We start from the raw sequence: 26644 nt of genomic DNA on the forward strand, positions 1-26644 counted from the left end.
ACCATAGAGAGATGTGAGCCCCAGAGGTAGGTGTCAGTCTCAGTCCTTGGGTGACTGGGCAACCTTAAAGCACTTACTTAAGTGCCTTGAACTTATTTTCCTTTTCTTTAAAATAGGGATAATACCACTTCCTTATAATGGTGTCCAAGGTTGTATAGACCTAGCACTGCCTAGCCTATAGTGAGCACTTAATAAATAGGAGCAATTTGTTTTAATTTTTTACTACACCAGAGTGACATTGTATGTTGAATTGTTGAAGGCACCATTTCTTACATACCTTTGGAGGATAAGGGTGGATAATTCCTAATTTCTTTTCTTTTCTTTTAAGATTTTATTTATTTATTTGACAGAGACACAGCGAGAGAGAGAATACAAGGTGGGGGGGTGGTGGGAGAAGGAGAAGCTGGCTTCCAAATGAGCAGGGAGCCTGATGCGGGGCTCGATCCCAGGGCCCTGGGATCATGACCTGAGCCAAGGCAGACGCTTAACGACTGAGCCACCCAGGCACCCCTCTTTTCTTTCTTGCTTTCTTGGTTTTAAGGATAGCTTAATCCTATTTTGTAGCTTTTTTTTTTTTTTTAACTTGGTGGCAAAAAATTCACTAAGGAATCTCAAAAACTAACTACTACTCTGGTGTGTCTGATGGTCAGAGATACTCTATATGGAGTGTGTTTAAACATTGACCCCAGTGGGTCTCTGTAAAGGGCAGTTATCCAATCACTTGATCGGAGTGTGCCCTGTGCATTGCTTTCTTTTTTCTTTGACCTTGGGCTGATTCGTATAACACATGGCTGGAACTGTAGCCCATTAAGTGGGATTTGCCTTGCCCTGGACTCTGGCAGGACAGAAACCATAGGTTCTAAGGTGAGGATTGCTAGTCCTCAGTGCTGGGGGTGTCCCCTCTCTGGTTCCCTCCCACTTTGGGACATACCTTATCCTCTGATTTGTTGCCAGTGAGTTTTTGCTGTAACCCCAGTGTGGAGATGAGCAGTGTGGTGATTTAAGAAAGATCCTGATGGGTAATGGTGGTGTTGCAAGGAGGAGGGCAAGTCAAGCAGATTGCAGATGTGTTCTGGGTGGAACCATAGGCCAGTTGGAGCTTTGCACATGCATACAAAAATGGAGGTTTTAAAAGTTTTTTTTTTTTTTTAATTTTTTGTGTAATCTCTACACCCAGCGTGGGGCTCAAACTCATAACCCCAGGGATGACTGGGTGGTTTAGTCAGTTAACTGTCTGCCTTTGGCTCAGGTCATGATCCCAGGATCCTCAGCAGGGAATCTGTTTCTCCTTCTCTCTCCACCCCTCCCTCCCACTCATGCTCTCTCTTGTGCTTGCTCTCTCTCTCAATAAAATAAAAATCTTAAAAAAAAAAAAAAAACTAAACTCACGACCCCAAGATCAAGAGTCAGATGCTCTACTGACTGAGCCAGCCAGGTTCCCCTTTTTAGGTTTTTATTTAAATTCCAGTTAGTTAACATGCACTGTAGTATTTGTTTCAGGTGTACAGTATCGTGATTCAGCCCTTCCATGCATCACCAGGCGCTCAGGACAAGTACACTCCTTAATCCCCATCACCTACTTCACCCATCCCCCCACCCTGAAAAGCATTTTTATTTGTGCTTAATTTGTGATAATGGCAAATTTGTGGCAGGAAGGTGTAAAACCAGTTCCCCAGAGTTGAGTGTGTCCCCACAGTTGAGTAGGAGTAGGAGACTCCGGAGCTGTGGGGTCTGAAATAGAGCAGGCGTCCCGCTGCGGGTGGGGAGGGCCAGAGGGGAAACAGTAGGGGGAGCACCTGCGCATCCCGTTTGCCGTACCCCGGGACTTCAGGACTCAGATGTCCGGTACCTCTTGCCTTCTGCCACTGTGACATCTTCCTTCACCACCTCTGTTTCTCAGAAAGCAGCTGGGCACAGTTCGGCAGCACAGTGAATATTTGAGAAGGTACATACTTCATTTCAGACCAGATAACTTTTATCAGCCTCGATAATTTCCGTGAGTTCTGAAATAGACTTGGCACACCAGGCAGGGTGTCTGCTTATAGTCTAGCAGTGGGGGCGCAGGATTGCCTGGTTCTGAACTGCATTTGCATTTTACCCTGGGGCTATGGTCCTGGAGCGTACTTTTAATATGTAGAAGTCAGGAAGAACTAATTGGAGTGCGTTCAGGTCTTTCATTGGGTTCCACTTGGAAGGCTGTGGTTTAGAGGACGCTGTATGTTCAAGTCCCAAGTCTCCCCAGGTATCAAATGGAGACAACACCAAACTTGCAGAGGCATATCGCGGTTCCTCCTTCTTGGATGTCCCTCTCTATCTATCCAGCCAGTGTGCAATGAGGCCCAAGTGGGGTTGTACCTCCTATCATTGTAGCAATCTGTTTCCCCTATTCGCTCCCTATAGCCAAATCCAAGTCCCCAGAATGGTGCCCTAATCACCAATCAGGTAGGGAACAATTTATTTTAAAGCTCAGTGATTCATTTCACAAATATTTTTTGGGCATCTCATACATGCCAGGTGCTGTGATGGGTGCTGAGGATACAAAGATGAGTAACCCACTGCCCAGGAGGTCACACTGGACTAGCAGAGACAGATGTATATACACTGGTGGTTACAGTGTAGAAATTGCAGAGATGGGTGGAGAAATTATGTGAGGACGGAGGAAGAGTATCTCTCTCGGCTTGGGGTGTTTGTTGTGGGGCAGAGTTAGAGTGGAAAAGGAATTTGGGTAAAGGAAACAAGCTTGAATAAAGACATGGAGTTAAGACACATCATGGTATCTTTGGAGAAGGCAGTTGGGGTTGCTGGAGTGGGGTGGGGTGAGGCTGGAGACAGAGGAAGCGGCTGGTCAAGAAAGACCTTGTGTGCCTGGTTAGGGAGCTTGAGCTCTATTCACAGGCCAGCAGTCCTTAAGGGACAGGACATGCCGGCAGAGATGGGAGAGGCAGGCGTTCGCATTGGGGGTGACCACCCCATTGAGCACCCTGGGTGAGGTGGACGGTGCTTGCTTGGAAGGTGGTTTGGAGTGCTGGACACCAGAGTCTCCTTTTAGGAATATCTGCAGTTGTCTAGAGACAGAGGCGATGAGGACCACAGGAGGCAGAGATGGGCAGGAATGGATGTTAGGATTTAAGTTCTGATTATTAGAGAAAGGCAGAATGAGGAAGCAGGTGCCAAGAGTGATCAGCATTCTGCTTTTTCTATTTGAGGCTCTATTCATATGCTTCTCCCTTTCTTGGGAGGATTTTTTTCTGATCTCTGGCCCCAACTTTGCTATACAACTCTGGCCCCAGTTGCCCCTGCTTGTTATATCTTGTTTTGTATTGTTCTTAAGTTTGTTTTGCTCTCTCTAAGAAGGGGGGGGTTGTGCTTAAAGGTTAGGGACTGTATCTTATACTTTTTTGGTGCAATTTTAGTTGTTAAATATTATTTATGCATACTATAATTGGGCTTTAGGCAATTTATTCCATTTATTTCTGGTTTTCTTCTAAGAGAGGACGGAAGAATTGAACACAGATGTCAAACGGGAGGTTTCCTCCATCCAGAGGAATACATTTGTGGATTTGTGTCTAAAAGGGAATTTAAATAATTAAATACATATCAAAATCATCTAAAAGGAATTTAGAGATTGGGGTTTTAGAATAGGCTAAGCTTTTTTGCCATTGAGTTCTGGAAACAGCTTACCTGGAGAGGTTCCTCTGGTGGATTGGCAGTGGCTTGATCATCTAGGATAATTAATTTAACTGTAGCATAATTCATTGCCGTTTCTGAGGAGTTTGTGTTTGTGATTCCCTCTGCAGGTCCGGAGCCCAGTACCCAGTGTGAGTTGTCACCCGTCAATGCCTCCCATCCGGTGCAGGCCTTAATGGAGAGCTTCACCGTCTTGTCGGGGTGTGCCAGCAGAGGCACAACAGGGCTGCCGCAGGAGGTGCACGTCCTGAACCTCCGTGCTGCTGAGCCGGGGCTCGGCCAGCCCCAGAAAGAGGTAGGCACAGGTGCCAGCTTTCCACTTACTGCCCCTCTGAGCTTGTAAAGACACTTCTCTGAACAAAGAGGCCTTTTTTTTTTTCCCATCCTGAGTTTAACAAGGATGCTCATGTTATGTAAGTGGGGAGGGGGGACACAATGTACACTCAAGAAAAGGATTTCAAATAACAGATTGCTCTCTGGACCAGGCAACTCTAGGATTTCTTTCTAGAGAGATTTTTCAGCTTCGTAACTTTCCTGACTTCCCATATTGGAAAGAATGTTCTTAAGGATTTCATCTTTGAAACATGGCTGTGAAATAACAAAATAGGTGACGTTTTTCTGTAATTGTAAAAGATCTTTCTCATCCTCTCCTGTGACCTGTCTTTCTTCTTTCTTTGCGTTGTCTTATGAACCTGTTGCTCCTGCAGGATGAGTCAATGGAAATGGGAAACATTCCAGTAAAGAGGGCAGTACTTTGTACTTGCCGGAAAAGCCTCCTTATGCCATCCGGGCAGCTTCTCGAAGATAGCGGTGGTCTAGGTGGTGGTGATGGTGATGAGCCAAGCTCATAGTGCCTTTTAGTATTTCACCTGTCCTCAGCACTGTCTGAAGCATTCATACACTTACCCCACAAAGTCCTGTGATGATCCTCATTTTACAGGTGACAGACAGGTGCAGAAATAACTCACTTTCACAAGGTCATCACCGTAAGAGAAAAATGGCCTTCTCTTTCCTGTGGCTCAGAAATGACCTAGATTGTGGGTAACGGTCATCATACTTCTTTTAAGATAACACGCGGTTGTCATTCTTTCTATTTTTAAGTCTCTGTGTCTCAGAAATGTTATCAATCAGGTATTCCCTCTCCAGGGAGAGAGAAACCACAATAAATCCTGATAACAGCGAAGTGTAGGAAAACTAATGCCAAATGGAATTTATCTTTGAGTTTTCTTCTGGTCAGGGAAGTTAATTTCCAGAACTGTTTGTTTATGTGCCTTAACCACTCTGCCTTTTGGGGGGAGTAGGAATAGGAGAGGTGAGGTGTCCAGAAGGAAAAGCAAACTGATTTTAATCTCGTGAAAGTGTGCAGAGTTGGCTCGTTTCAAAGACAAATCATCTAACCTTTTCAGCTCCATTGGAAATTATCGTTAATACCTTTGGTTGCTTGCCATGGTTGCAGCAGTGCCTCTTTCAGGGCAGATTTCTTTATCCTGGTAACGTGTCTTTAATTCTTAAAGTATGGGGGAGACTTTGTGGTGGGAGGGAAAGGAGGAGGAGGAAATGCAGTTCCTATGAAGCGTTGCTGACTCCAGCAATTCTTTAGCAGCAATAGTTACTCATTTTATATGTGCTCTCTCCGAGGAACTAAGAAGGAAAAGAAAAGTTCGAGCTGTTACAGAAGCAGCAACAGCAGAGATTCTGGCTGTTAAATTGTGCATTACTGTTGTTGACCGTGACAATAGATTCAAATAAGACTATCGAAACAAAAGGAAAATACCTCTAGGAATGGCCGCTGAGTTCCCCCACACTTGCATTTCGGTGTTAGATTAAAACGTTCACGCAGTCCGGAGGATACATCAAACTAGCCGGCATCCGGGGACATGGTATGTTCAATGAGGGAGTAAAGAGTTAGGGCCTAGAGGGGATAGTCTCTAAAATTTGCTTAAAAACCCTAAACATTTTTCTTCTGTCTACAGTATTCATATAGTATAGGTATGATTTGGGGTTAGTGATTTGAAGATATTTCCAAGAGTGGGCACCTGAGGGCAGTTGCATTCTTTCTTTCTTTGGGGACTTTCTAAGTATTAGATGGTTGTAGTTCAATCCTGTTGGAAAGCAAGATGTTGGGATGCGTGATCTTTGGAAATGCCATCTGGCTCTGAGCTGCTCTCGTATAGTAGGCCTTGGGCTATTTTATGTACAGAGAGTGTAGAGGATAACGCGAGCAGTTGGGCCACGAGAGAATGAAAAGAGAAGCAAAGAGAGATTGTTTATGGATGGTAAGATGGGGGTGGAGAAATATTAAATCTCTCTCACCTTCATGAATGACTGTGCAGCCATGCAGTTTTTTAAAATCATTTGAACTACGTGACCCAGCAATTCCACTTTCCTAACTGTATACCCAAGAGAAGTGATAACGAATGGCCACACAAAAACTTGTCTATGGATGCTCATGGCAGTGTTACTCATATTAGTTAAAAAGTGGAAACGACCTGAATGTCCATCTACTGATGAATGGGTAAATAAAGTGTGTTCTGTCCACACAATGAAATATTACTCAGCAAAAAGAAGGAATGAAATACTGACGCATGCTGCTCCCTGGAGGAACCTCGAAGACATGATGCTAAGTGACAGAAGACAAAGAAGGCAGAAAACAAAAGGCCACATATTATACGAATCCATTTGTATGAAATGTCCAGAAAAGACAGATTTATAGAGATAGAAAGTGAGTTAGCTGTTGCTTAGGGCTAAAGGGCAGAAGAGAGAAGTGGGGGTTGACTGCTAACGAGTACAAGGTTTCTTTGGGACGGACAGGAATTTTCTAAAATTAATTTGTGGTGATGGTCCCCCCATTGAATATGAATAGGCTAAACACCATTGATAAATGTGAAAATATATTAAAAACCACTGGATTGCATTTTAAATGGGTGGATTTTATGGTATATGAATTTTATCTCAGTGGAGCTTTTTTTTTAGTTTTTTAAAAAGATTTTGTTTATTTGTTTGACAGAGCAAGAGACTACAAGAGGGGGAGCAGTGGGAGAGGGAGAAGCAGGCTTCCTGCTGAGCAGGGAGCCTGATGTGGGGCTCAACCCTGGGATCATGACCTGAGCTGAAGGCAGACGCTTAACTGACTGAGCCGCCCAGGCGCCCCAGTAAAGCTGTTTAAAAGACAATAATTCAACCTGCTAGTATTCTAAATTAGCCAATACAGTTTATCTTGACTGTATTCACTTTTTTTTTTTAAAAAAACAAGATTGCTTCGTCTTCCAACCTAAAGTCGCCTCCTTTTTTTTCCATTGTTCTCAGTGGATAACTTGGTTTTTGTAGATATGCTATTACATGGTCTGTGCTAAAAATCACAGCTGATCTGTTTTGGGGGTGATAGTGGGAGGTAGCCTTTCTGTATGCCTCTACTGAGTATTAAAGGCAAATATTTTTCAAAATGAAATGAGGTAATTGCTTACAAATTAGCAAAAAGAATGCCATATTGCCTCCCAGGTATAATTGACTTTGACTCTGGTGACCAAGGTAGTTGTTTTTCACCATGTCCTCCTTAAATGGGAGGGAATTACTAAATCAACCCTCTTTCCCCCAGCTTGTTATTGGTGCAGGATCAGCAGTAAGATCTATTGTAAATGAACCCTTCTCTAACATTTTGCTAAATTCCTACCTCCTAGGAGTCTTAAGGTTCTTCAGCTGAGGAGAGGCTGCTGCTTTTCCTGTGTGGAGGAGGTGACAGATCCTACACCTGGAAGTAATAACCACAGCAGGTTGACAAGATGTGGGGAAACAGTTGCGCTTAAGTTAGAGAAACAATTTTACAGGCCAGCAGAGAATTTGGATCAGAAACTCGCTTGTTACAGTAATGTATACAAAGCCTTCTGTAGCAAAGCACTGTTTTGCCATTGGCCTCCCGGCTGGGTTCTCCTCAGGACAGCATAGAGACCTATAATTGTATTTTTCATCTGAGACCACACCTCTCATTTGTAATCATTGGTTTTGGAAACAACAGGCCTGGAAGTGAACAGGAAACTTGAAAAAGACTCTCTGGCGACAGAGAAGGGCAGAAGACAGTAAACAGCCCCGAGAGATCAGTTTTGTCTTTTAGAATAAGCGGGCACTGGTGTCATCATTTTCATCCTATAAAAACCAGCTCCTCTTGCTCTTTGACTTCAAAGTAAAATGCACCCCCACCCCCCATCAGAGTTTGGGCCTTCAGGGTGTTTCCTGATTCCTGAGAGGAGTTATAGCACCACCAGAGGTTTGTTTACTGTAACATACTTTCATTAGTTGCTGGAATGGCAACAATTTTGTTTCCTATCTAATTTTTATTGCGACCTGCTTTTATGTGGTGATGTGTCTTTTCTATTTCCGACTTATCTAATTGCCTGTTTACAAGGAAAAGCTGCTGCGGGTAAGCCCCTAGTTAGCATTACCTACGTGTATAAAGGACATGGTGTTTAAATTTATGTATTTGTCCTGACATTAAAGCAGCAACTCTTAATGGATGTGCCAGTAACTGGCTGTATGGAGGAAAGTTCTGGAAGGCTCCATTGTCATGGGAAAGGGACCAGGTTTAATAATTCAGAACCCTTCCTACTTCCATGTATTTGCTTATTCTTGGCCTCATTCTAAAGCAAGACATCTCAACAGTATAAGCAGAACTGCAGAATGAGGATAAAGAAAAAAGAAAAGCACAGTTGTGAGCTGTATGGGTTAATGGGGTTGGTACGACTGACTATGAAATTTGGATCCATGCTTCTTGGCAGGCAGGGCCAAATGGGATGTGTGGTTAATCACACATGTGGCTCCAAGTCACTTTTACTTTGTACCTTCTCGAGGACTGTGGCATACAGTTGTTCCTTGCCTGCTTCTTTTGAGGGCAGGAAAAACCACAGTTGGGAGAACGAGAAGGAAGTTCACACATCTGTCTGAAATGCTAACTCCTCTGCTTGCCTCTTAACAATGCCCTTACCCACAGTTACTTGGTTACGAGGCTTAGGGAGGCAGTGGACGCTGGCTCTTTTGGACTCTGCGGTCCAAGCTGTCCCCGCATTTCCAGCCCACCTCCCTTCTACCGTCAGCTCTTGCCTTGTTCCGGGCCACGAGACCCGCTCATCAGTCTTGTTTGGCTCCGCCTGTTAGGTGAGCCCCCTGGTCTCCCACTGAGGCTTTGGGTTTCCTGCATAGGCTTGTGACAGCTCATTCCAGTGCTCCCAGTCCCTTTTCATTCCCTCCCTTGTGGCTTTGGGGGCAGTATTAAGGTTGGTCTCTTGCTGTCTTTTTTCCTTCCTCCTTTAGAAGATTATCACATCAAGTGTTAGTAATTATAAAATGCAGGGAGCTGACGAGCCCTTGTACTTTCCATGGCTATTAACGGCCACACTAAGTGCCGCCTCCCATCTGTCCTTCATAGTCCATTGTTTCCTGCCCTCCCCGCCCATAAGGCTTTCAGCTGCCTTCACACAGTAACCCACTTGTTCTCTGCTTGCAATCCATGACTTGTTGTAACCAAACTTGCTTGAACCATGTGATAAGGGAGAACGAACACATCAAGGGATGAACGAACACACGAGCGCTTTAGTATGTGGGCTTTGACATCTGAATTGACATCTTTTTTGCTTACTTGGGGGTATCTGGAAGTTCAGGGATTAAACATTTTGGAGATCGCTACTACCTACCTACTTAACTACCTCTACACAGTCTTCCCTCTGTTTCCACAGTATTAGTAGGTGGACAACTTCTCTCTTCCCCCTTAGTTATTAGAATATAGACAGAACGGTGAGGGGGTTGGGGGAATGGGCTGGTGTCTTAACTTTACTCATCACCACTAAAAGAACTGATACAGAATTTCAAGACTGGCTTTTTGGAGACTAGGTATGCGAGAGCAGAAGTATCCAATGAACACTGAACTGTAGCACACTAGCTACATTCCTTCTCTGTCTGGGGCATTTTTCCCACTGCAGTTATTCACAAGTGACTTTCTAATGCTAGTCCTGTGTATGTGCAGAAAAAGTCCAAATAAACTCAAGGCTATTAATGTTTCAGATCTTACATGTAGTATATGCTTAGCAAGTGTCAGAGTAAACTGCTCGCACACACACACTGTATATTGGTGAAATTTCATTCCTAAACAAATACCTTCCATGTATAAATGCTGCCTGGTGTTTGTTTAAATGGAGGTTGTTTTGGAAATCACTCCAGCCTATTAGGTAAGAGTGCCTCTGAACTGACCATTTTGTTGCAGAACTACAGCAGATGTATCAGAAAGTTAAACTGATGACAAGGGTCACAGTTCTCAATTCATTTGAGTGTTTGCTGTGGAAGTTATTTCATTAACTTGAAAGACAACTGAATCTGACTCTCACGTAGGATTGGAGACCCTAAATAAATAGGCCAGTCACATCATTTGAAGGGAGCTGCCCCTTCCCTCGAACAAAGAGAGTGCAGTTTAAATGATGACACCCCACCGGGCAGAATGCAGGTGCTAGGCCAGGACTGGGTAGAGGAGCAGGGTTGGGGACAGCATGGCAACTAGACCTGGCTGCTGGCTCAACAGAGGATGATGCAGGCCCGTTTAGAACTGGCTACACTAGTCAAGGATGGTTTCTGACATGTTGGGGCAAGATGTTGAATCAGAAACTACAGCTAACTCTCAAGTAAGAACTCTCCAAAAACCTGGTTTGGGAATTCTAGAAAAAATGAAAGCAGAAATCAGAGTGATAATAGTCAACATTAGGGCTTAGCAGACAAATGAGGACACAAACTAAGCAAAGAAGTTACAACATTCCTACCAAGATGCTGGCTGGCCACATCGCTTAAACCCTGTCATTTATCACAGTAATGTCCAGATGCTGTAAAATTGCCCTTAGAAAGCACTGCTCCTTGCCCCACCAGAGGGATGGAGCCTGACTGGACTCTGCCATTTTGGCATGAGGTAATGCCGGGTTGTATTCTTTGCTGGCTGGGAGGTGACAGATTGAAAAAGCCTCTCTCATTGTTGCCTCTTGCCCAGTCTGGAGAAGAGACTACCTTGACCCCCTCTAAAATTTGTCCAGCAGCAGAGTTTTCTAGCCAGTGTGGTGTTTGTCTTTATGGAGGTTAGGGCTACAGCCCTGACCCATGCTGTTGTTGCCATGGTAACTCCTCAACTGCTAAAAAAATTGTAATTTCCTAAAAATGTTGTTAGAAAATGTTTTAACAGGGGCACCCTCCACATTTGAAAATGTGACTTTTTGCTTGAAGGACATTTTGGAGAGCATTTTAAAAAGCGGTAGACCAAAGTAAGGAGCAGGTCTACAAATCTGAGACCCAGATGTGCTGATTGGGCAAATGCCCAGCCTGTGTGTGCAGAGTATCCAAATCTCCAACTTGTACTCTCTTGTTTTCATTGCTTATCTGCTCTGTTGACATTTTGTTTGAGAATAAAAAGAAATTTACTGCTAATATCTCTGATTTAAATACTTACATTCTGCAGAAATGTTTCTTATATCACTTTCAGTCGTTTCCCCACTGCGTTCTCTGAATATCTCTGTGAAAATTAGCGTGTTTATTTTACTTTTCTTTCTTCCACAGTGAAGAGGCCATGCGTGAACTTGGCCCTGCCAATCATCTCTCCACGCCACTGTATTTCTCTGATCCTTGTCTCTCCAACTTCTTGAATGAGTGAACATCTGTGTCCTGCCTCTCCCTTCTTTCCTCCCTGCAACCTGACTTCTCTTCTCCTGAGCTTCTCCCTGATGATGCCCTTCTGACCAACTACTGGGATGCCAGGACTGGAGGCAATCCAGTTTTAACTACCTGACAGAGGAGACCAGGGCCAGGGAGTGAAGTGACGACTTATTCGCTGTCAAACAAGAAGTTGGTGCCAGTGCCGGACTGGAACCCGGGGACCCTGATTCCTATGGCAGAGCTCTTTCTCCCATAGCATCTTTCCCCACTTTGTTCCTCCTTGGCTCCTCTTTCTGTCCTCCCTTTTCTGGCATCTCCTTCTGGGCTTCAGGATGATACCTTAGCCTGGTTCTCCTTCTACTTTTCCATCTGTTTTTCTGATTCTTTCCCAGCTCTTTGTTCCTTCTCAGCGTTTCCTACCTGGAGTGTAGTCTTTGGCCTTTGTTTCCCCCCTCTCTCTTGTCCGTGAGGTAGCTTGTCTGTTTTCGGGATTTGAGTTGTCACCTCCATGTGGAAGGCTCCCAACGCTCTCTCCAGGCTTCTGCAGTAGAGCTCCAGTCAGGGTTCTCCAGAACGCTGCCCCTCAGGTCTTACCTCAAGCTCCCAGGTGCCTGAGATGTGCTGTGGAGGAGTAGCTATCAGTAAGGGTCCTTGTGGTGTTAAGCTCAGTCACTCGCCGAGCATGTGCCTCCGGGGGAGTTACTTCATTCTCTAAGCCCCTTTCCTCATCCGTGAAATGAGGATGATAGTAGCAGTTCTCGAGAGAGTTTACTGAGGATTGAGAGGTGTCCGTATGGCATGTAGGGCTGCCAGGTGTGCCTGGCACACAGTAAACAATCAAATGCTAGAGCTCTTTTTATTGCCTCTAAAACTGAATGTAAGCCGGTTTTCTCCTTCCCTCAGTGCTGGTTATCTGCCCAACTTCCCTGTCCCACCAGTGCCACTGCTACCATCTGTCTTGAGACTTTTGAACCATCTTGGATTTACCCATCCCTTTCAAATCCTGTATTGGTCAATCACCAAGTTTTATCGACATTTCCTCTGAAATGTCTCTTGAATTTCTGTGTTCTTCCACACTCACCCTGCAGCTTTTTAAACCAGTTTCCTGGGACTGATTGTTGCAGTCTAGCTTGTGGATCGCTTCTTAAAACAATTTTCTCTACATAATATCTCATAATTCACTCATTTACAGACGCATTCAGTGTTACTCATTGAAGAGTTGAACACTGCGTGCTAGGTAGACATCCTGCTCCATTCTTACTTGTGTTTATTTATGTCTTCAGCACTTATTGAGGATTGAGGGCAAATAAATTTAGTGCAGTGTGACAAAAAAATATGACCATTATTTGTTCTAAAATTAACAAAATTTTGCAGGAGCCCAAAAGAGGGAGTGGTAATTCTATCTGCAGGTAAGGGAAGGATTCCCAGAAGAGAGAGCATTTAATAAAGGGCTTGAAAGTCAAGTAGAAGTTGCTGGGTAGAGGAGTAGAGAGGCCTCAGTATATACAGAGAGAAAAGCAGAAACCACATGTAGAGGAAAGTTCCTCCATGTTCGTGGTGTGGCTGGGGTACAGTTCAAGGAGTGCAAAACTATGGCCTTTGGGCCAAATTCTGCCTGCTGCCTATTTTGTATATACATAATTTACATACCATAAAGTTTACATTTCAGCACTCCAGAAAGAAACTTTGTACCCACTAGCAGTCACTCCTCATTGCCTGTGGTCCTACCCTTGGCCCTAGACAACCACCAGTCGACTTTATTTCTTGATAGATTTGCCTATTTTGGACATTTTCTTTAGATGGACTCATCCAGTATATGTGACTTCTATGACTGGCTTCTTTCACTTAACATAATGCATTTGAGATTCACCCATATGGTAGCATGTCTTAGTTATTTCATTCCTTTTTATTCCTGAATAGTTTTCCATTGGATGGCTATACCATATTTTGCTTCTTCATTCACCAGTGTGATGCCTGTTTTTGTAAACAAAGTTTTTTTTGTTTTGTTTTTGGGGGTTTTTTTTGGTAAATAAAGTTTATTGGAATATAGCCATATCCATTCATTTATATATCGTCTGTGGCTGCTTTCTTACTATAATGGCAGAGTTGAGTGGTGTGACAAAGCCTGAAAGATTTAACGATCTGGCCATTTGCAGAGAAAGTTTGCCAACCACTGGAATAGGGATGGGGACAGTGATGGGGACAGTGGGAGGTGGGGTGGGCTGGGGTTTGAAAGTGGAAGATGAGGGGCACCTGGGTGGCTCACTCGGTTAAGCATCTGCCTTTGGCTCGGGTCATGATCCCAGGGTCCTGGGATTGAGCCCGCATCATGCTCCCTGCTTTAGTGGAGAGTCTGCTTCTCCTTCTGCCCCTCCTATCTGCTCATGCTCTCTCTCTCTCAAATAAATAAATAAAAATCTAAAAAGAAAAGAAAGAAAAAGAAAGTGGAAGATGAGTGGAAAGGCTGCATAAGTGAGGGTTTGGATTAACCCTGTGGATCCATGTCTTTCCAACTGTGGAATCCCTTAGAGATGCTTAAGTGCAGATTCCTGAACCTCACCTGGAACCTTTCAGGTGAATCCATTGCCCCATACCTTTTTTCCTAATTCCACATGAATTTCTCTCCGAACTCAGACTGTGCCAAACCCTTCCGTGATCCTTTACCCTCCTCCTCTCCCTCTCTTCTAAAGATTGCTTTGAACCCCTCCTTCTCCCCTCACCCCTAGTCTGTACCTCCTTAGAGTATGGGATTCTGTATTTTCTTATTATATTATTTGGTGCTGAATCATGTGTGTTAATCTTGCACACCCAGCTGGTGAGTGGACTCCTTATAGGCAGGAACCAAGTCTTGGACCTCTTTTGCATTGTGCATATTGGATTCTTGAATGATACTAAAGATGTTATTTAAGGTATCACTGTAAGTCTTTTTAAGCTACTCCCCTTTTCTTTTTATTTATTTATTTATTTTTAAAGATTTTATTTATTTATTTGAGAGAGAAAGAATGAGATAGAGAGAGCATGGGGGGGGAGGGTCAGAGGGAGAAGCAGACTCTCCGCCGAGCAGGGAGTCCGATGCAAGACTTGATTCCGGGACTCCAGGATCATGACCTGAGCTGAAGTCAGTTGCTTAACCAACTGAGCCACCCAGGTGCCCTCCCCTTTTCTTTTTAAAGATTTATTTATTTTAGAGAGAGAGAGAGAGATTGAGAGAAAGAGAGGGGGGAGGGGCAGAGGGGGAGAGAGAGAGAGAATCTCCAGCAGACTCCCTGCTGAGCAAGGAGCCGGACACGGGGCTGGATCCCCCAACCCTGAGATCATGACCTGAGCTGAAATCAAGAGCCGGATGCTTAACCGACTGAGCCACCCAGACACCCCAGGCTACTCCCCTTTTCCACAGCGTACCTTTATTTGATTTGCATTATATCCGTGGATTTGGTGTTTGTCCTCAGGTCCTTCTTAACCACCATAGCTAAGCAGGTATCCTTTATTTTGGATTACGGCTTTGATTTATTTTTCCTAATTGAGCCTCATGCTCCTGCAGTTTACTCTCAAGTATCCAGAGCTCTGTGTCAGTCTTTGCCCACTCCGTTTCTGAGTTTGTTACATTTTTCTCTACTCTTAGAGATTTTAGTCAATCTGCTAGCAGACTAGGTAGTCCTTGCCCTCAGCTGGGTAAAAAGCTCTAAATGGTTTTTGATTCCGTGCTGCTCCCTTGGGTGGCTCATACGATCTGAGCCAGGTTTGAAGTTAGACCATTAAGAATGATCTGTCCTCATGATGTAGGAGGGTGATTCCCAGCCAATTCTTAATATTGCTGGAATTAATTAACCTTGATTCCGCCAATTGAGAGAGGGCATTTTACTCTACCCTGTATTGTTAAATACCTAATAACGTGATTTTTTTTATTTTGTTTTTTTGCTCAGTGAGGACTTAAAATATCCCTGCCTGTATAGTAATTTGTTCCCTGTTTAATGTGGCTTTTTCCTTTGTTTACTCTGGACTCAAGTCTTTGTAGCTTGTTTTCTAAGTCAGCTCAAAAGCTGCTGGTCATTGGATTTGGCAGCCTTTTCAAGCTTTACCCACCAGAACCCTACAGGAAGTTGTGTGTCGGCCAGAAGAGTCTGTTTATTTAGAGCATGGTGTCCAGCAGAAGCAATCTATTTATGAGGGTCTGTTCTTAAAGACCCAGGAATCCGAATCCCTGTTTGGGAGCCCTGCTGCTTTGACTCACATTGCAAATGTGTGCTCTGTCCTTTCCTTTCCAGACTGCCAGGGCACCTCAGCTAGACTGGTGGTTAATTGAAATAGTCTTTTCCCTGAGTTCCTTGGCCTCGTCTGAAATGCCGAAGTATCAATGCCCAGAAACTAGATAGCTCTTTTAACCTCATCAGAATGGGATTGAAAAAGATTTTTTTTAATGAATTAGCTTTTATGAGTTTATTGATCACCATTTTTAAAATATTCTGATAGGATTTTGCTCTGAAGGCCCTCCTGATTTAGAATGCTAAAACTAAGTGGAAATGGCCATGCTTTTGACTCCTGGGAATGGTTCCTTGCCCACAGTCATCTGGTATTGTCTGCGTTCTAGTCCAAGACATCCTGCAATACCGTTTTTATATTAATGGCATTTTTGACCTAAACTGCAGAGTCCTTTGGCTGAATCTAGAATTTTTACATCCTTTGGGGGAAGAGAGGCACATTGCAGGTATGATTTAGCTTCTTCCGAAGATAGAAAGATCTTCAAATATTGGGTCTAACTGTGAGCCAAAGAGAGTCAACCATAGGATCCGGGATCAGTGCAATAGCCTAATTCTTGCCTGGAGCCCAAATACCACATGTGCATATGAAAATTTAATTTCTCTTTGTTGATTCATGTGTACACCCCTCTGATTCTTTCTGAATCTGCTACAGCAAGTTGGTGATGAGGCTGTAGGTTTTATGTGCCTAGCACTGGGCTTGCCACAGGGTAGGTACTCAATACCTGTGCACTGAGTTAAGTCTGAAACAGCATTCGTTATCTTAAGAGGTGAACCCTTGGCAAGTGTGGTCTCACTCCTACTGATGTAAGCACATGTGCAGGTGCCTTGGGAGAGAGGAAGAAAGAGCTATGGCCCCTGCTGAGAGGACCGAGAAACGGAAGGTGGACAGAAAATGGGAGATCACATTTCTTAGCTCTAGCCATGCTGTGGGGTGGGTGGGTGGTCTTTTAGTGGTCTACAGTTTGATCATTCTGTGGGTTGGAAGTTGTATTGAGACTTCTACCTCCAAATAGCTACTACTTATAGAGCATTGGCTTGCTTGAAGTCTTACGTAAATTTAACCACTTAAGTTAAAAACGATACTTTACTCATTCCTCTGCTACTACTCTTAACCTCAAGTAGAAAGACATGCAGGTAGTGTATTCCTTGGGAATCAGTAGTTTCTGAAGATACAGGAGAAAGCTCAAGTCCAAGGGAGCTAAAGGTCCATCTGGACATGCACATGCATGCTTTGTTGTGAGATTTATGGGCATTTAGGGTGTCTCCTTGGCTTGCCACTTTGAGTCTCAAATTTGAGGGCCTTTCAAAATCAAAGGCGATTCAAGAATTTGATTTCTAATGAAGAGTCATCATGCTTGGGCATTTTGCCTTTGTCATCTGGCCCTGGAGGACTTATGGGACCCATTTGCTCTCCTGTATATTCTGAAACACGCCCCCTCCCCGCCCCGATTTTTATCTTTTGCCATTAGCCAGAGGGCTCTGCCTGTCCCCATTGTGGAGGGGACAGGCAGACCCAGGTGTGTGTGTGTGTGTGTGTCTTGCCCTGGTTTAGAAACCATTAGTTCTTTCTGTGGAGCCCAGCACCCCTTAGAGGCTTTAAAACTGGCCCTTTATTGCTTTTTCTATGTTGTCAGTGTTGCTGTTTTGTTTCCTGCTTTCATAGGAGTTGAAGATTACACTCTTTTTCTCTCCTTATCATTGCTGGTTGTTAAGATAGTGAGAGTGTAAATGAAATGGTAATAGTGCCATTGTGAACAATCTCCGAAAAGATTTTTTTTGTTCGTTTTTAATGCTGTAAATATCTAATTCCCAGTGTTTTAGTTGGAAGCTGTTCAAATTTCCCAAATCATAAAATCTTTCAAAGCCCACTCCAAGTTACTTTTTCTTGATTCCATTCTCCCCCTTTTTTTCATTAAAAAGAAGGAAAAAAGAAGAAAATGTCTTTTCGAATAGAGAAATCACCTCTGTTTATTAGAGACCAGAGTGATATGGACCCCTGACTTGCTGTGAGTTTTTTTGATGTGTTTTGGAGTTGTGTACACGGGTAATATTTAGTCCTGTTTTTGCCATGTATTTTTATATACATTTCCTAAACACTTTCCCTGGCGCGGTCCTATGACTGTGTATATGTCCTACATGTGTTTCCTATTTTTTATGACTCATACTTACGGTACTCATAAAGATTTATCCTTTATCTTGGCTCTGAGTAATGAGTCCACTTGCACATTTCCAGCAGAGATGTGGGTTGGGACTTTTGTATTTAATCTTGCAGGGGAGGCCTCTCGAAGGCCTAGTGCAGGAAGCATGACCTATTCATCTGAAGGTACTAGTCACTTCTCCTCCTCGAGGGAGCAGTCAGCTCAGTTTTTGTGGATTTATTAATTTGTATTTTCCAAGTTTTCCTTTCTCTTTGCCCCTTTTAGCCATTCTCCTGCTTATAGTGAGACCACCAGAAGGCAACTGATGGAACAAAAGCTCTGATCCTTTTCCTTGCTGGTAACTGTGTTAAAGGGTTTGGTGGAGGAAGAAATGGAAATAATGAAGCTGAAATGATATCTGTATTACATGCAGTAACAAACACTCACGGGGTCTTCTTGGGTTCAAATAAACATTCAGACGGAAGAGACTATCACAGGGCACAGGTGGCTTTAGCCTACTTAAAGGGATACGGGCTAAGGACCATAGCTTACAGCAGAGCGGCATGGTGTTCCTCTTTTTTGGATGCCTTGTGGCTTTTACACATCAGTTCATATAACCATCCAGAGCTCTCCAGTTGATGGATCAAATGCCGTGTGTGTGTGTGTGTGTGTGTGTGTGTGTGTGTCTTGCCCTGGTTTAGAAACTTTATACCTCCCCGGTTGATGGATCAAATGCCAGGGTGTGTGTGTTGCCCTGGTTTAGAAACTTTATACCTCCCAGGAGCTAGTAGCAACTATGCTCATAGAAATAGTTTCCCTGGTGCCCATGAAGGAAATGCTCGATTTATAAGAGTCACTGATCTCAGCGAAGCCCCTAGATCTCTCCTCCTAGCAGGTATTTTTAATCTTGCCAATCCTAGTACAGTTTTCCAGTTAAGGATAATTTTTTACCATAAGGAACTTGCCTTTTATTATAGTTGACATATTGTTTTAAATTACTAGGGTTGCTGAGTTAAGAGCATTAACAGAAGACCAAATTCTCATGCAGAGGAGGGACACATTTTGCTGAGTCTTTGTCCACACCTGTGAAAGGCTAAATAGTGGCTCCCAAAGATGTGCCCCCATCCCATTCCCCAAGATGTTACTCTATGAATGTTTTATGGAATGAGTCTTTGCAGATGTGGCTAATTGAAGGATTTTGAGGTGAGAAGATTCTCCTGGATTATCTGGGTGGCCTCTCAGTGCAATCACATGTGTCCTTGTAAGACAGAGATTTGACGTAGACAGAAGGGGAGACGGCCACGTGACTGTGGAGGCACAAGCCAAGAAATAAGCACAGCTGTGAGAGGCTGGAAGGGGCCAGGAATGAATGCTTTCGTCGAGCCTCTGGAGGAAGCAGAGCTCTGCCGACACCTTGATTTTGGCTCCGTCATCTGACTTGGCTCAGACTGATCTTGGCCATCTGGCCTCCAGAACTATGAGAGAATAAATTTCTGTTGTTTTAAGCCATCGAGCTTTTAGTAATTTGTTACAGCAGCTACAAACTGCTGATACACTCCCTGTGTCTCATTAGCTTGGGAGATTGCCTTGAGTTCCATGTAGTTCTCCTGCCCCCATGTTGTTCACTGCTTGTGTTTTTTGTCTCTGTAAAGGACACTATCACTCAGTTGCCAAGGCCAAAAGCGTTGGTGTTATCCATGACCTCCTATGTTTTCTCAGATGTCACATCCAATCTTGTTTATTCCACCATAAAAATAGATTCCGAATCTACCTCTACTTGACACCCCCCACCACCACCAACCCCCACCACCACCTTCAGTAAGACAGTAGAACCACCATCACATCTTTATTTGAGACGCAGTGAACTCCTAGCCCAGATCCCTTCAGAGGGCAAGATCTGGAGCTAGAGTGCCTGTGTCAGAAGCTTGGTGCCACTCTTTATGAGCTATGTGACTCTGGGCGGGTTTTTTAATAATAGTATCTGCTTCATAGAGACTGTGACAATAAAATAGTTAAAATGTGACGAGTGCTTTGAACAGTGCTCCGGCTTTAATAAGCACTCAGTGAGTGTTAGCTGCTGTCCTTATTAACTAATAAGATCTATTCTCCACACAGCAGCGTCAATCAGCCTTTTAAAACTTAAGTCTAGTAACAAAACTCACCAGCCCAGCTCCCTGCAGTGGCTTCTCAGTACACTTAGAATAAAATCCCCAGCCCCCAGCACAGTGGTCACACCCTCTCCCACTTTGCGCCAGTCTCACTGTACTGCACTTGTTGGCTCTGATGTCCTCCAGAGCACAGAGCACACTCCTGCCTCCCTTCCTCCTGTCCCTGCCCAGCTGTTATACCTCTGCAGAGAGGCCTTCATTGACCACCCCATTTAAAATAGCCATACTCACCCCTACTGTCTCCAAATCCTGTTTTACTTTTTTAAAATAACTCCTACCATCTGATAAAATATCACCTGATATTTATATTTAGATGTGTTTATTGTCTGTCCTTTCCACCAGAATATCCATGCGATGTCTTATTTTGTGCACTGAGATCTCCAGTAATTAGAACATACCGAGCATATAGTAAGCCCTCAATGTATATATGTGAAATAAATGCTTGAATGAACAAGTGCATATGGTGATTGTAACAGTTTAGTTTTATTAAATAGACTGTTAGCAATTTTTTTATTTGGGAAATTTTATTTTGGAAATAGTTATATTTTCTGGAAAATCTGGTTATTGATATTAGTATGTTTGGTTCAGTCATAAAGTAAATCTGAACTCCTAATTCAGGTTTCAAGGTGTGGAAACAATACTGAATTTTAGTTGTTAATAGAGAAGTTCCTCCATTTATCAAGATCTTTTTTGTTTAAACTTGAGCAAATCTGTAGAACCATATGAGTCTCAGTGTCTTCATTTGTCAATAAAAAGCAGCTGGGAAGATTGAGATCTAGTATTTCTTTCACTGCAGTGTTTGAATTTTTTTTTAAGTCTACGTTGAGAGTTAAAGTTACATTTTTAAATATAGTTAGTCCACTCCACCAGATTGAAAAACAGCCTAACTTGCATTTAGTACAAAATACTGATTGAAATGTAGAATTAAAGGAGTTTCTGGAATTGTTAAACTAGAAAATACCTTTAAAGAAACCCTTAGCATACAGTGGGAACCACCTAATAACTAAAATGTAAACTAAGGGTATCTGCTGTCTTCTTACGCGTGTGGGTTTTTTTGTTTGTTTGTTTGTTTGTTTGTTTTTAAGAAAACCTGGATTAAGTAGGATTTATAGATCTGGGACAAATCTGGCCTCAAAATACTTGGGAAAATGCTTTTGAGTTTCACTGCTTAGATCTTATTGCCTCATATAATACAAATTTCATGATTTTCTAAACAGTTCTGTTTTATCAGGACAGAGCACACATAAAGAATCTCCTCCTCGCTTTTATTTAACGAAATACTGAAGATTAGAGGAACTAATCATTTCGGTTTGCCTGAGCAAAGGCCTCTCCTTACATAATTAGACCCAGGCAGCTGGACGGTCATCGGCAGCAGCCTTCGTAGACTGTGTGCCGGTGCAAAGCATTGTGGGAGCGAGGAAAGCAGGAGCTCGTAGAGCTTGTGCTTGGATGTGCAGACCAGGGCAAAGAACACCACCTGTAAACAGAAAGGACAGAGACACAGACATATTATTGCCCTAAACACATATGAGAAAAAATTTACCAAAAAGATTTAATCAAGTGCAGCTGGGCCGAGATAAACACATAAGTGCTAACGAATCAGGCATTTTGGAAGGATGTGGGGCTGGGGCTGGGGGAGGTTTGTTGCTGGAGTAATTGGAGCCAGGTGTGTTAGCCTGGCAACGCTTTTTGGAGGTGAGAATTTAGAGAGGTTTGAAATAGGGATGTGGTTTGGCTGAGGGCTAGAGGGAGAATTTTCCATGACTAGGGGAGGAGGCTGGTAAATAAAATAGAGCTGAGCTGAGGAGTCTGAAATACGTTGAGGACAGCAAGTACCTTGGCAGCTATGAAAGCTTGTGCCTGATAGACTCGCCTGTGGGTGTTTATGGTGGGAATGGGTTCAACCATGTACTCAGGTCTTCAAAGCTAGATGAATTGGTGTAATCTTTAACACTGGAAGAGGCAGTTTAGATAGACCTCTAAAGATAAAATGTTTGTCCCCAAACCTCCCAGCCACAGATTGGGGAAAACCTCTAGCTTTACCTCGTAATCTGGTGACTTCAGCTGCCTGGGAAGGACTTCATGGCTTTAGCACTTCCCAGGTGCCTATTTCTCTGGAGGCATATTCCGGATGGAAAGGCAGGTGACTGAGTTTCTGTTCTGCAATTTGGGGACTCACCTCTGAGTAGATGAGGTGTCGGGGTTAGGTGTGGAATGAATGTGGTATTCTCAGGACCAATCTTGGTTGGATTCTGAAGTCCCCAGAATTGTAGTAAAATTTGAGGAGTTAAGAGCTGGGCCTGCTCAGGTTAGCCTTGCGAGAACAGGAAGATGGTAAAGAAACCTGTGACAAGGTGAATACCTGGTAGTGCAAAGATACAGATGTAGTGAAAAGAAGGGCCATGTGCACCCCAATGTTCACAGCAGCAATGTCCGCAATAGCCAAACTGTGGAAAGAGCGGAGATGCCCTTCAACAGACGAATGGATAAAGAAGATGTGGTCCATATATACAATGGAATATTACTCAGCCATCAGAAAGGATGCATACCCAACATCTGCATCAACATGGGTGGAACTGGAGGAGATTATGCTAAGTGAAATAAGTCAAGCAGAGAAAGTCAATTATCATATGGTTTCACTTATTTGTGGATCATAAGGAATAGTATGGAGGACATTAGGAGAAGGAAGGGAATAATGGGGGGGGGGGATTGGAGGGAGAGATGAACCATGAGAGACTATGGACTCCGGGAACCAAACTGAGGGTTTTAGAGGGGAGGAGTGGTTAGCCTGGTGATGGGTATTAAAGAGGGCACGTACTGCATGGAGCACTGGGTGTTATAGGCAAACAATGAATCATGGAACACTACATCCAAAACTGATGATGTTCTGTATGGGGACTAACATAACATAATAAAAAAATTATTAAAAAAAAGAAAGAAAGAGACCTGTGATGATGGTTGAATTTGTGCTGCCCGAGCTCTGTCTTGTGGGCCTGGTCTTTAATGAGACCCAAATTCCAAAGGTTGAGGGAAAGGCTGGGAAATGGCAGAAGAATGTTTAGTTCTTCATCAGGAAGCCAGGTGGCTGAGGATCAGGTATGCAGGTGCCATTGGTTTGCCATCCTGCCTCACGGTCCAAGGACCTATAGGCAGGAGGTAACGGTACCACTCCAATCAGGGCCAAAGCCAAACACTGGTATGCTGCTTCCTCAAAGGATTATAAAAACTGGCACTTTGCTCAGCCTTCTCAACACCCCTGCAAAAGACTTGTTGTTAGTTCTAGTTTACAGGCATGGAAATTGAGGCTGAGAGAGATTAAATACTCTGCCCTGGGTTGGGAGCTGGGAAGTAGTTGGCTAGCCCAAACTTGAATCTGCAGCACATACTTCCTAGAGATGGGGTCAGTGTGCAGTGAGTAGCTGTGGGCAGGGTGGGTTTTCCCAAGGTTTAGACATTTATTCAATCATTAAATCAATATTTATTAAATACCTGTTACTGTCAGGCACCGTGCCAGGCCATCAGCAGTCCTGACAACACCAATCTTGAGAATTTGCCAAAGGTAGCAAAGATACAGTGGATAGTGAGTTCTCCCCCTGCTCTTGCTCCCACTTAGATGATCTCAGCCTCTTTGCTCTCCTTAACCATGAACTTAAAGATTGCTCCTGATGTTGTTTGTTGACTCAGTCCTATTGGAGGTGAGTCTTTGAACTACAATGAAATAGCCATCTGGTAAGTATTACATATAAATAGCTGGCTTGTCACCTATAGGTTAAGAGCTTAGAGAGAGGGGCAGGTTGGGGCGTCCTGTTACTAACGATAGTTCTGTTCTCTACAAACAACTCTCTCTACTGGATTATCTCTGCCAAAATATTACCAAATAGCTTGGAAACAGGTTAGTGTTTTGCCCTTTAGGGATAAAAAGACCATGGAGTTGAATTTGGAAAGGAATCTTGGAAAATGTTTCAATAAAACAATATATCATTCACATGCCCAAAAATTCAGCACTGCAGGGCTCCTGCTGGCAGAATCAGGTGAACTTTGAAATATATTATGACTTGATCTTGAATTCTTGCATATTTCAAGGAGGCTGAAAGTTCTTTTTGTTTTATTGGCAATGACCTTTTATCAGAAATACCTTGCAGATATACTTTAGATAGAAGCCAGCAGGCTTTCTTTAACCTTCTGTATCTACAGCTGCCTTCTTTTCCCTTCAGTTTTTTTTAAGATTTATTTATTTATTTGAGAGAGCGAGAATGAGAGAGAGAGAGTAGAGAGTACATGAGGGTGGGGAGGGTCAGAGGGAGAAGCAGGCTCCTTGCCGAGCAGGGAGCCCGATGTGGGACTCGATCCCGGCACTCCGGGATCATGACCTGAGCCGAAGGCAGTCGCTTAACCAACTGAACCACCCAGGCGCCCGTCTTATCCCTTCAATTTCATATAAAAACATAAATGGAGGTATTTCTCAGCACCATGTTGTGGAGTTTACCCCATATGTTGGCTCATCTGTCCTTTGTCTTTCATACATTGATGCACTGATTCATTCTGAAAATGTTTGAGGGTTTACCGTGTGCAGGCATTGCTCTAGGACTAGAGATACAGTGGTAAATAAGGCAGGATGTCAGCCTTCTCAGTGCTTATGTGGTTTTGAACACAGAGTACACTTCAAGTGATAAGAAGGGGTTGTTGTTAGGGTGGTTAGGAAAGGCTTTTTTGAGCAGGTGCACTTGAACTGAGAATTTAATGATGGAAAGGAGCCATGCACAGATCCAAGGGAAGAATGGGCCAGATAAAGGGCCCTAAGCTTGGAAGGAGCCTGTTGGAGGTGAGTAAGAAGGCTGGGGTAGCTGGAGTAGAGTGAGCAAGGAGGAAAGCAATAGGAGATGGGGTTAATTAGGTAAGGGTCAGATCATGTGATGCTTTGCAGAGGGCAAAGTTGTTTCTTGGCATTTCTCATGCTTCTGTGTTCTTTTATCCAATGGTAAAAAATCCTGGCCCTGAATTCTGAAGACGGGGGGAGCCCTTCTTTCCCGAAAGCAGAGAATCAGTTCTATAAGGAGAGACATAGACGGTTCCATTAGCAGGATAAGTAGAAGCTAGATTACTGGAATGATTATTTGGGTGTTAGTCCCAGTGATGCTATAACCAGCTGTGGAACTTGGGCATGCCATTCTCTCTTTGGGCTTCAATTTCCTTATTTACAACAAGCATTTGGAGTAGAATATCTCTAAAATCTCTTCTATCACTAAAAATCAGTGGTTTTATTATACAGTTTTCATTTTGTGTCTTATCCTTTTGCTTCTTACAGAATTTTATCAGCCCTGCTTGCAGTAACCAAGTCCACTGATTCTAATTTCACTCCTCTCCCTATTCTTTTGCTTCTGGAAGAGCCAGTAAAATATTTGGGGAGAAAAAAAGTGGCAGGAAGAAGTAAAAAAAGTGGAGGAAAAAATTAGAGAACTTTGTAACTTTGCACCTTGGCTCCAGAGCGGGCCAGTGTGCCTAACAGTGACCACTGAGCACATTGCCCGTTGGCCTGAAAGAATTCCCAGTCACCAAATGAGTTGATTATAATGACTGACACTTGTTCTCAGCCTAATGATTTATACTTTAACCAAGAGCAGCCATTGTCTTTATTAAAGAGGATTATCCCAACAAAATAGTGTTTTTAGAACCTGACAGTGTAATAATGTTGTTTGCATCGATTCTTTTGTTTTAAAATCATATTTTTATTTATTGGAAGTTCTGTATTTCAGTAGAAAATAGAAAAATCTAAAAAAAAAAAAGAAAAGGAAAGGAAATAGAAAAATCTGCCAGTCTTCCTGAAATGCAGTAAAAGTCATGAAGATCTCTCATTGAAAAGTATGTCTAGAAGAAATTAACAAAACAAGATAAATTAACTTGTCTTACGACTATTATCTTGTCAACGCTACCTATTTTAGAAGACTACTGTAACTCGATTTGCCCTTAGGATTAGCTTTGAGTACTTCATGATTTGTTTTGCTTCTGCTAAGCATAAAGGACTGCAGGGCATACACTGACCCAAAGTTAAAGTAAAAATTTAAAAAGGGGAAAAAAAAAAAAGGAAAGAAATTCTCTAAAGTATGTTCACACTGGTCTGAAAAGTTCAATAAATTCATTTTGGAATATTTTCAGTTCTTGAAAGAAGAAAAATCTTCTATTTTGTTCTTTTATATTCTACTTTGGCAGATTAAACTAAACTTTTGTCAGTCTTTTAACTGAGTACACAAATCATTTAGTATGACCTGGCATTTGTGAATGGATGATTCAGTCACATCAGGCCATTTTTTTCTTGTCAACTGCATCCATTCCTAGGGATCTATCTTAAAGACTTTTATTGACTGTCAGTTGCTCAAATAACTACAGGCTTTGGTCTAGCCTCTCCATTTATGGGAAACTGACTCCCAAAGTAAGATACTTCAGCAGAACTTTCTTTTCCCCCCAGATGAATGAGTCTCACACTGAAAGGAATACAAGATTGGGAAGCATTGGTGTTTGTAGTTTATAGTGAAAGTTACTTTTCTCCATTCCTCAGGCAAGGATAATTAATTCTCCCTGATGGCAAACAATAAATCTTTTTTTTTCTTTTTTGTAGATCAGATAATCCTACTTTCATTCCAAAATTACTTACCAACAGTTTACTTGCTTTTTCTTTTTTAAAGATTTTATTTATTTGACAGAGAGAGAGACACAGCGAGAGAGG

General features: G+C 43.0%; 1 protein-coding gene across 8 annotated transcripts in view; it reads left to right on the top strand.

Moving 5' to 3' along the window:
* The window catches only part of TGFBR3 (transforming growth factor beta receptor 3), a 199060-nt gene that overhangs the window by 79327 nt on the left and 93089 nt on the right, over positions 1–26644 (top strand). For all 8 annotated transcript variants that reach the window (XM_073896325.1, XM_025872178.2, XM_073896324.1 and 5 more), the window contains exon 3: positions 3798–3982. In XM_073896325.1, coding sequence (XP_073752426.1) covers positions 3798–3982 — 185 coding nt within the window. The remainder of the gene's footprint in view (positions 1–3797; positions 3983–26644) is intronic.

This window comes from Callorhinus ursinus, unplaced genomic scaffold (genome assembly GCF_003265705.2).
Source record: "Callorhinus ursinus isolate GAN/ISIS: 27379988/994484 unplaced genomic scaffold, GSC_fseal_2.0 scaffold9, whole genome shotgun sequence".
NCBI classification, from domain to species: domain Eukaryota; kingdom Metazoa; phylum Chordata; class Mammalia; order Carnivora; family Otariidae; genus Callorhinus; species Callorhinus ursinus.